The following is a 10623-nucleotide window of genomic DNA, read 5'->3' as shown; positions in this document are numbered from 1 at the left end:
TTTTACATTTGGGTGAACTATCCCTTTAAGATACATTTGAAAGGTCTTGATATCGGTTACTGGGTGGTATTGTGATGTGTTTTTAAATAGGAGTCCCCCCTGAGGTTCTGACCTCTGGAAATTTATAGTGATGATTTGTCAAACTTTTGAAGGCTTAATACTTTAAAAGGAACGTTGTTTGATGCTGAGCTCATAATCTGAAGGCCATATTGCATTTTTCCCCCCTACATTAGTGTGCCATCTAGTGTTTTGAAATCCCTTTAACATTTGAAAAAAAAAACTACATTCCACAGATTTAAGGTAAAGATTTAAGTGTGCCCCAAGAGGTGTCTTTTATTAAAGCACCTAACTTATTCTGTATCGTCACATGTCCAATAGCTGTATACAAAGTCAGTTGTGCATTAAGAAAATATTTTTAGTTTAGAATGAGAGCCAACCGTGCCTAGCCAAAATACAATTGGCAATATTACCCTCTGGTCTAAAAATGTGTGTCAATGTTGTTCAGACTATCAATTGTTCAGTATTCTGAAAATCTTGTATTTATTTGGCTTTCACTTACAATGAAATTAGCTGCAATACAATAAATCACATCAAAATTACAATTATTTAATTTGGGTTGTGAGTGCAAAACTTGCCACCAGGCCATGTGAGATGAGTTTTCATTCATATTTGTTCTAGATATTTGAACCATTTCAGCGGTATGTGACAGATGCAGTTAGGTGTGAATTACATTGATGTGTTTATTGATCAAGTCATTCCCATACAAAAAAAAACATAATTGAAATAAAAATCATGACATCAAACAAAAAACTACAGAATCACCCCTTTTACATTTTTACAAATGTAACCTACCATTAAAGGGGTACATGGCAGCTTGGGAAAGTCTAAAGACATATCCACCAACAGGCTTACCTGTAAAACATAACAAATGATGAGGTGGTTTGAAACTTAGTGGGATTCTCAAAGATCAGGACCATTGGGACATTTCATTGCCCTACCCAGATCCCACCCTGCCACAGAGAGGGAAGACAGGAAGTGTATCTTTCTTCATATCAAATCCATTAGTGTGTAGACACTGAAGATTTCACAGATGTGTTATCTGTCTTTGTTTGTTCTCCACAGTCACTACTTGACAAGGCCCTGGCCCAGCCAGAGATATGTGACCCATCATAGGGAATGAGGGGTGAGGTCAGACAGGAATAGTCAGGGGGACATCACCTACTGATTGGCTGCTTCGCAAGCATCTATCCAATCACTGTAAACATCCACTGGTTCTGAAAGATCTGGGGACAAATGTCAAGGAAAAGTTCATTTGGGAGGTACAGTTGTAAAGACATTGCATTTATTTGTTATTTATATATATTTATTTATTTTACAAATACACAAGCCAATCTGTGAGCTATATGGTGTGTAGATAAGTGAATATAGTGATCCAATCAAAGAATCAAAAGGATACAAGTAATGGGAGTCTGGAATTCTTCCAAGCAGACGGTGCACGATATTATCCCTGTGTTTCGAGTGCGTTCCCTGAAAAAATAAAATTAAATGTGCATTTGGATAGGGTGTTAGGATATGTATCAACATGTAATCAGTGATCATATTTTACAGCCAGACCATATACTGTTCAACACAACTTACATTTTGACATCACAGGACTTCTCGTGGTTACAAAAGGGACAGGTGAATTGGGTGTCCAAGTTACCCGTCAGTTTCTTTTTGGGAGGTGGCTTCCTCTTTGACTTTCGGCGTCCCATTCTCGATGTATAACCTGTAAAATACAATAGCTACATTTTTCAAATTCAATTAATAATTAGGTCAATCGTGTTAGCTAGCATATATTATAGCTAGTGTATGGTGCTGATATTCATTTGATTTTGGGCAGAGTCATGCTGCGTTCATCTCGTAATTTTGAAAAATACTACTTGTAAACTGGGACCAACTAATGTGTGGGTTCATGTGCTTTGAACTAGTTGAGAATGCTGATTGCCGGTTAATGGCAAACAAGCTGTGTCAACCATGAACGAAAAAGTACAGCTTTCATGCTCATACATATTAGTGTTATAATAACACTTTTATAAATCATGTTTTGTTGTTGAATTGAATTGCTGAAATTGCTGTTATCGATGTATTGGCCTTAGTAGTTGATGTCAGAGACAGAGTTCATCATATGGGCAGTAGAGCAAATTGGAGCACAGGGGTGACAGAGAGGTTTCCCATTAGTAATTACGAGTTGGAGGTGCGTTTATTTTCCCCAGCCCTATGCCCCTATTTGGAAATGTACGAGATGTTATAAATGCATCAATATTCTGCCGCTATAGACCATCTGCTAGTACGCATGTGCGAGCTAATACATCACGCTTGTGTAAACAAACATATTTTTAACCGTATTTTCCACATAAATTCTAATGATATTTCAAATCATGTATTCAGATGTCGATGATTAACGTTACTTTTCTCTTGTTGGGGCCATGTTCACACTACACAAGAGTGTAGTAGCTAAATTCCCCGCCATCGCGCATGGACTTTTTTGTTTTTAGCTTGCAGCTATAAAATAGGAGCTCAACAATGTTGCCTTTTATACAAAACGTCCTGCAAATTCTACAAGTCCATTTCCAACAATATTGTTAATTGCATGAACCGTTTATTTTGGGATGATTTCTGAAGAGGCAGCTAGATAGTAATAGCTTGTAACGTTAGAGCGCGAGGAAAACAAAGTTAGCTTGTGTTAGCTAACTAACGCTGGATTTGTAATATGCTAGCTATGCACATTTTTTTTAAATAGGAGAATCACACATGTAATTTAAAAATCGTGCTGAATGTATAATTTAGTTGTTTGCATGTTAGCCATATAATAAACCCCGCTGGATTAAGCATTTTCTTACCAGATAAGTGACCCAAGTAATGACGCTAACAAATAGAAATTGTATCCGGAAATTATTCTGAACTCTTTCATCTGATTGGAAGATTAAGGCGTTTTTTAGGGTTATCATTGGTCAAACAAATTATCAACCCGCCTCTCAGAATTTATAAACCTCTTTGATACAATCCCAAAATAATTACAATATATACATTGATTATGCAGTCTACCACAGGAGGCTGCTGAGGGGAGGACGGCTCATAATAATGGCTGGAATGGAATAAATTGAAGGGTATCAAACACATGGAAATAATGTATTAATGAGTTTGATTACCATATCATGTATTCTGTCCAGCCATTACTATGAGCCTGTCTTCCCCAATGAAGGTGCCACCAACCTCCTGTATTTAATAGTCTACAGTACATAAATATTGATGGAAAGAAAACAGCCTTTTACCTGAATTATTGATAAAGAATTGTGTTGAATGCACAAAGCTCAAACAGAAAATAATTGTCAGTGTAGAACACATTTGATTTTATTTGGCAGTGAGACAAGGTAGGGCAAAAGATAGATTGAGGATTCCAGCTATGAACTTTATTTCCTTCTGCAACAGAGACTAAATGAAGAATTCACTTGTAATGTGGTTACCCTTATAACATATATATCAATTTAAGTGTGCTCATTAATTAGATGATAACATGAATTACTGTTGTCAGTAATAGATGAGAAACAGCAAAGAATGTTATTTGTGTGCTTTCATTTACCTGGCAGACACATTGATTTCCACTTTGATCTTTGGTGTCATTCCTTTGGCACGTTCCACTTTGCCTGAATCTGAATCGGATGGCATAACCCTCTGTCCTATTCGTTCAGTTAGGCCTAGTATGCGATGCAAGAGACCATGCACACAGCAATGAAAACTGATCTCAGCTAACAGAAAAACACACTTTTTATTTCAATGCAAATGCTGTATCTTTTGTAGATCAACAGAAAGTTAATTACCAGATATCTTACCCGTTTTATTGGGAGCCTTGCCTTTCGATATTGTTATAGTTTGAAGCTTATTCTGTAACTCAGAAACATCTGACCTAGGGGAGAACACTTGTTATAAGGATGCATCATCATAATTCCTTTAGGAATAGCAGTCTGTCAGATTGCTTGCCATGCTCGTCTACTCTAACCTCACCCCAGAACTTTCACCTTAAATTTGACCTGAGCATTTCCTGAGACCTCTGCAGTTTGAGTATGTCGTCCTTCATCTAATAGCTGTCAATCATCCTCTCCAAGCACTGAAAATGGAGATGTATATTCCAGAACATGTCACATAACATGAGATAAGCTTCAGCAGTCCAAATCATTATAATCCATGTATAGTTCAGAAGATTGTTTCAAGTGTAAAGTTTGTATAATTTGTTTGATGAGTGAAATCATTAATGTCAAAGTGATTTGGGGGAGAGAAATGTGAGCTCTGGGCTCTTATAATATTTGCAGTATTTCTCTGTCAATCTGCGCATAGTTTCGTCTCTTAGTTTTTCTAAAAAGGAAAGGAAAACTTGAGTAAGGTTTATAAAAAGGCTCCATTAGAACAACATCATGGAAGGGGGTCTTGTTCTGAAAAACATAAAATCAAACTTGCTAAACAGGCCATGAAAGTTGTGGACTTCCTCCCTTAGCTCAGCAATCTGCTCCCACAGGACTCTTCGACTGAAGAAACTGACAACATACACAGAAAATATGGAGAGGGAATTACATGTTATTACTGCATTATCCCACTGAGCTAAAGTCTACTTATCATCATGCAAGTGTAGTTCACCAAAGTATCCCCACCACACCACACTCCAGACTGCCTTATCCAGATCTACCTGTGGTAGAGTTCCTGAGAGATGTGGTTGATGGCAGCCTGCCTCTGGATATCTGAGGGGTGAGTGCTGGAGCAGGGGGCTTGGAGAGTAGGACAGGAGCAGGGAAAGTGGGAGAGTGGGACAGGAGAGTGCGCAGGTAGTGGAGCTCAGTGGAGACCTCACAGCCTAGGCCCTCAAAAGTGCTGGGCGGCAACATGTGCAGCCAAATGGTGCACCTCGGCTGGAGGAACGAGGACAGGAGGACAGTTTATGTCATATTTAAGTCATTGTTATGACAGTGCTATTTAGCCCTTATGACAGAGGGTTCAACTCAAGTAAAGAGTAACCCATGCATTCAAAAAATAATAATAATCAGGGAATCAAGAGTCAGGTGTGTTTCAGGCATGATTGTGTTGTGTCCTCCTTTACATTGAAGGACTGCCATGGTATTGAGATTCTGGGTTCTCTCTGCCTCTTGCATGGACAGAGTTTGGCACAGGGAATCAATCGTCTACAAAACAACAAATATTAATTGAAACAATATCCCCTGAATAAAACAGTAACCAATATAACCCATCAAATAAAACAGTAGACAATCGTGAATATGGGAAGAATACAACATTCTACAGGAAGCATTTAGTCACCTTGGCTTGTGTTTCAACCTCTGACCTAATTCTTTCCACATCTCGGAGAGACTCCTGAGATTCACCTCCTGCTACTAGAAGACAACTCAAGAAAGTCAGTGAACAATGACCATGCAGTATTACACCAGGCATTGTCAAGTTATGTTACTTTCTGATGATCACATTGACACAATAACACTTACACACCTTCAGCGGGAAGGGGCGGTGGTTCACACTGAAACAACAATCGACATTGTATTGAAAAATCATTCTAACAAACTATTTTGGTACTGTATGACATTGAGTGCCAAATGTGTTTTCTACTCACCAAGGCCCTCTTGTCCTCCATGTCAACTGGCCTGAGCTAAGTTAATTGTAAGTGGGTGGAAAAAAACGGTGTCACAATGACAAGGCGGGGATACGTTCTATCTCATTGATAATTGGTTTGTGGGTTATAATTTAACGTAATATGTATTTTGTGATAATGTGATTTGTAGATATTGCTTGGGGGGCGTGGTTAATGGCAATTGACGTTTGAGAGAGGAAGTGTTGTTCTAGTGTTCGATCAACGGTAGTTGCGAAAAGAGTGTTCCCCTTCAGTCAACATACCACATCCAGGTAGTTATTTTTCAGTAGATTTTTGGAAGGAAAAAAGAAGACAAACAAGTAAGAAGCCACTTTCCTCTCTTTGGAATGCACTGCAACACTACATGCGCGCAGTTGTGTAACTCACCTAGCAAGCGAGTTACTATGGGTTGTGCTAGCGACATTTGTAGTTTATCTGACAAATGCCATTCCACTCATGGTTTCCAATTCCCAAAATGTGATATTGAATTAAGTATTTAATCCTCAACAGTATCATTTTTAGATGTTTTGTTAGCTAGCTATCCAACTTTGAAGTATTAGTCTTAGTAAACAGGTCAGAACTCTTATCTCTCGAAGCCTCTATCACTTGCATGCTAATCAAGCTGCGCGTGTAAACGGACCACTTCAAATTATGCTGTTTTAAGGGGGTTTCAAAAGGTCTTTGTTGAATTCGTGATTTTGGGTGGGGATGTTTTTGGGGGGTTTTATGTCCCCAATGCTGTAAATGAATACGTTTCATTATCTGGTTTGCTTGCTAACATTTATCTGGGACTTTTTCTATTTTTGTCCCCCAGATTAATACCATGGTCACAGAAGGGGAGCCTACAGATTTGGTGAAAGTGCTGCACCTGCTGGTGCTGTCTTTCGCATGGGGAATGCAGTTGTGGGTCTCCTTTATAGCAGGTGATGATATTGGGATCGATAGAGGATGAGCAGAGGAAATCTGTTAGATTGTAGGGTTTTGCTAACACTTGAAGTGGCATATCAAAAGTTAAAATTAAGAATTTGAGGCACTGTATTTGGCTCTCCATTTCTCTCACTTACATTATCTCTTTTCCCACCCACAGGTTTTACACTGGTGAAGCAGGTAACACTGCACACCTTTGGGCTGGTGCAAAGCAAGCTGTTCCCTGTCTATTTCTATTGCTTACTGGGCAGCAACTTTGTCAGCCTGGCTGTGTATGCAGTCTACCACCCCAGAGAGCTGCTGGATTGGCACGAAAGCCTGCAGGTTATATCACATTCTGTTTTGTAATTTAGGGCAGGATTCAATCTGTACTGGTGAAGCGTTACAGATTGTGCAATCAAAATGTTAAGATTATTTCCGATTTAGATAATGGTTGTATCTACATTATAGACGTCACCTATGTTATTGACAATTCTGAATAAAAAATGTTCTTCCCCTATAGATGGCCCTGTACTTTGTGGCAGTCATCATGGCAGGTCTAAACGCACAGTGGTTTGGCCCGTCTGCCACAGAGGTCATGTTCAAGCTGCGGGAGGTGGAGCAGGAGCATGGCCTGGGGAACCAAATAGGGATAGGGAGCCAGAGGGAAGCCTACGCCAAACTCAGGGAGCAGGACCCCAAGTACAAGGCCTACAAGAGCACCTTTGGCCACTATCATGGCCTGTCCAACCTATGCAACCTGATTGGCTTTATCTGCACAACCACCAACATAGTGTACACAGCTCTCAATTTACACACCATTTAGAGATTGTGTATATGTGGTGTTTGGTGACAGGTTTTCATATTGTCTGTCAATGAGAGGATGCATGTATCAAATGTCTCAGAGTAGGAGTGCTGATGTAGGATTTTTGCCTTTAAATCACAAATATTATTACATAGCTCTGGAAAAAATCTGAAAAGACGTGATTGGTCAAAAGACCAATTAGTGGGGGAAAATATCAGAATTGGCTGCCTGTGTAAATGCAGCTTTAGGCATATTACATATGGATCTTAGTTCAGCACTCCAAATGAGACGCTTGATGCATACGGCCCTCAAACAACGCTTAACCATGTTTTTTTAAATGTACCTTTTTAATCTAATTGTTTCACCTGTCAATAGAAAACAGCACACAATGTCAACTTATTTCTGGTCTTAAAACGGAGGTTTAACACTTACACAGAACTTGAAGATACATTTTTTTTTTTGAAAAGCACAAGCTTCTGATGGGATAAAGGATGGGACATTGTATTGCTTATGACTTCCACTAGAGGGTACTGTCTGCAGAACATTTATTTTTACAATCATTAGGCAGATATTTTTTAACAATATAACATTTAGCTCAGGGTTGATGCACAGAATTATGTACTGTGAATAAATCACAATTATGGAAATTCCTAAAAATAATGAATTCAATAGCACCAATAATATTAAGTCATTTTTTATGTTGAAACAAGAAAAAATAAAGTTCAGTTTGAGTTGTTACCCTTGATGGAATCAGGAAATGCACTCCTACAGTTTGAGCATTTTCTTTGGAAAATCAGGTGCAATACTGGGTCAATAACATGCAACATATTGAGACCAGACCACACAGTTAGTGCCCACCTCTTGGAACAGACTGGTTCTAACTTCATTATTGTGATGGACATCACTTTGTTTTTAAACAGCTTTGAATAAATGGACCGACCAGTGCTTTGCTGGCAAGCCTGGGAGGAGAGGGATGATGTCTTAATAAAGTTAAAATATCACTAATGGATAACTGGACAGAACCCAAAACTAATGGTGTTTCAGAGTGAGTGAAAAGGCTTCTAGTCTGGTTGTTTTAGCTGCATGCATGTATGTATCTTTATTACTGTTAATGTCAAACTACAAGGTTGAGATTTTGACTCAGAATAGTTAGTTTACAGTGGCAAATCAAAAATAACATTTATTTATATAGCCCTATCAGCTGATATCTCAAAGTGCAGTACAGAAACCCAGCCTAAAACCCCAAACAGCAAGCAATGCAGGTGTAGAAGCACGGTGGCTAGGAAAAACTCCCTAGAAAGGCCAAAACCTAGGAAGAAACCTAGAGAGGAACCAGGCTATGTGGGGTGGCCAGTCCTCTTCTGGCTGTGCCGGGTGGAGATTATAACAGAACATGGCCGAGATGTTCAAATGTTCATAAATGACCAGCATGGTCGAATAATAATAAGGCAGAACGGCCAGGTGGACTGGGAACAGCAAGGCGTCATCATGTCAGATGGTCCTAGGGCTCTGGTCCTCCGAGAGAGAGAAAGAAAGAGAGAATTAGAGAGAGCATACTTAAATTCACATAGGACACTGGATAAGGTCCCAAGAAACAAAGAGATCTTCTGTTGAATCTGACAATTAATCTTAATGGTTGTACAGTCGTCTCAAATAAAACTGTGAAGGACCTTGGCGTTACTCTGGACCCTGATCTCTCTTTTGAAGAACATATCAAGACCATTTCAAGGACAGCTTTTTTCCATCTACGTAACATTGCAAAAATCAGAAACTTTCTGTCCAAAAATGATGCAGAAAAATTAATCCATGCTTTTGTCAATTCTAGGTTAGACTACTGCAATGCTCTACTTTCCGGCTACCCGGATAAAGCATTAAATAAACTTAAGTTAGTACTAAATACGGCTGCTAGAATCCTGACTAGAACCCCAAAAAAGTATCATATTACTCCAGTGCTAGCCACCCTACACTGGCTTCCTGTCAAAGCAAGGGCTGATTTCAAAGTTTTACTGCTAACCTACATGGGCTTTACATGGGCTTGCTCCTACCTATCTCTCTGATTTGGTCCTGCCGTACATACCTACACGTACGCTACAGTCACAAGACGCAGGCCTCCAAATTGTCCCTAGAATTTCTAAGCAGACAGCTGGAGGCAGGGCTTTCTCCTATAGAGCTCCATTTTTATGGAACGGTCTGCCTACCCATGTCAGAGACGCAAACTCGGTCTCAACCTTTAAGTCTTTACTGAAGACTCATCTCTTCAGTGGGTCATATGATTGAGTGTAGTCTGGCCCAGGAGTGGGAGGGTGAACAATGTACGAAGGGCTATATAAATACATTTGATTTGATAAGACAGGATAAGTACTACTATAACAAACTGACCCTACCCCCCCGACACAAACTACTGCTGCATAAATCATCATGATGAAACCATTTAAAATGGAAAGAGAGTGACAGTGTCATAGGATATCTTGTTTAGATTCCTTATCATGCCTATACTTCATGTCTCTCAGCAGTCTGGGCCACTCCTCTTGGCTCAGAAGGAAAGACTTCCTCTTGAGATGAGCCTTGTCAGTCAGGCTTAAGTGGCACCAGGAAATAGCATTCTTTGAACTCCAGCAGCACAAATTCACCTACTCTCTGATTAGGAGAGATTTCAAGAGAAATCTCTCCCTATGTAATTAGAGGTAAACCAGGCCACCAATTCTGTAATTTCTTTGTTTACTTTTCAAAAAAAGGAAAATACCAAATTATCTACAGACATACAGGTACACCACAACCAAACTCATTCACTCCCCATGTTACATTACCCAGATACCACAGCAGGTCAATGAGCCACAAACTGGTGGTGTTGGTATGGTGCTGCTAGAAGTAAGCCGTGTGAACTAGAAAACAAAGTACCCTTCATGTGCAGTAGTAGAAAAAACATTTCACACACTGCTGATTTCTGGAATTCCTAAGTAGTGACTATGTGCTAGTGTCAAACAGGATTTCCAAAACTCGGTGCACATTTTATTTTTTGCCCTAGCACTAACCATCAAAGCCGTGGTGGCTTTGATTATTTGAATCAGCCGTGTAGTGCTTGAGCAAAAACATGCACCTAAAGGGGGCCCTAGGACCGAGTTTGGGAAACCATGGTCTAAAAGACCAGGAAGTGTCAAGGATGTACACTTATTCACTCACGGAAATAATTCTGATTTATTAACTGGTGGATGCTTTTACAAAGTTGGCTTACCATATCTGTACG

General features: G+C 39.5%; 2 protein-coding genes across 4 annotated transcripts; one reads left to right on the top strand and one right to left on the bottom strand.

Moving 5' to 3' along the window:
- Positions 1 to 301: 301 nt before the first annotated feature.
- Positions 302 to 3039, bottom strand: LOC118365533 (transcription elongation factor 1 homolog). Of its 2 annotated transcripts, none has more exons than XM_035747818.2 (4): positions 2883 to 3039; positions 1639 to 1768; positions 1457 to 1527; positions 302 to 1283 (listed from the first exon to the last, which is right to left on the bottom strand). In XM_035747818.2, exons 2-4 carry the CDS (start codon positions 1752 to 1754, stop codon positions 1219 to 1221), a joined length of 252 nt encoding a protein of 83 aa, XP_035603711.1. In that variant the 5' UTR covers positions 1755 to 1768; positions 2883 to 3039; the 3' UTR covers positions 302 to 1218. The 2 variants fall into 2 exon arrangements, with proteins under 2 accessions (XP_035603711.1, XP_035603713.1); XM_035747820.1 differs by having other exon boundaries at positions 1639 to 1784; positions 2883 to 2938.
- A 2780-nt stretch (positions 3040 to 5819) lies between these two features.
- On the top strand, positions 5820 to 8122 carry LOC118365530 (transmembrane protein 205-like). Of its 2 annotated transcripts, none has more exons than XM_035747814.2 (4): positions 5820 to 5988; positions 6483 to 6591; positions 6756 to 6919; positions 7098 to 8122. In XM_035747814.2, exons 2-4 carry the CDS (start codon positions 6492 to 6494, stop codon positions 7398 to 7400), a joined length of 567 nt encoding a protein of 188 aa, XP_035603707.1. In that variant the 5' UTR covers positions 5820 to 5988; positions 6483 to 6491; the 3' UTR covers positions 7401 to 8122. The 2 variants fall into 2 exon arrangements, with proteins under 2 accessions (XP_035603707.1, XP_035603708.1); XM_035747815.2 differs by having other exon boundaries at positions 5829 to 5940.
- The last annotated feature ends 2501 nt before the right edge of the window (positions 8123 to 10623 follow it).

Source organism: Oncorhynchus keta, chromosome 5 (genome assembly GCF_023373465.1).
Source record: "Oncorhynchus keta strain PuntledgeMale-10-30-2019 chromosome 5, Oket_V2, whole genome shotgun sequence".
Taxonomy (NCBI): Eukaryota; Metazoa; Chordata; class Actinopteri; order Salmoniformes; family Salmonidae; genus Oncorhynchus; species Oncorhynchus keta.
Note: the sequence above shows the minus strand (reverse complement) of the source record. Positions and strands in the feature narration are given on the sequence as shown.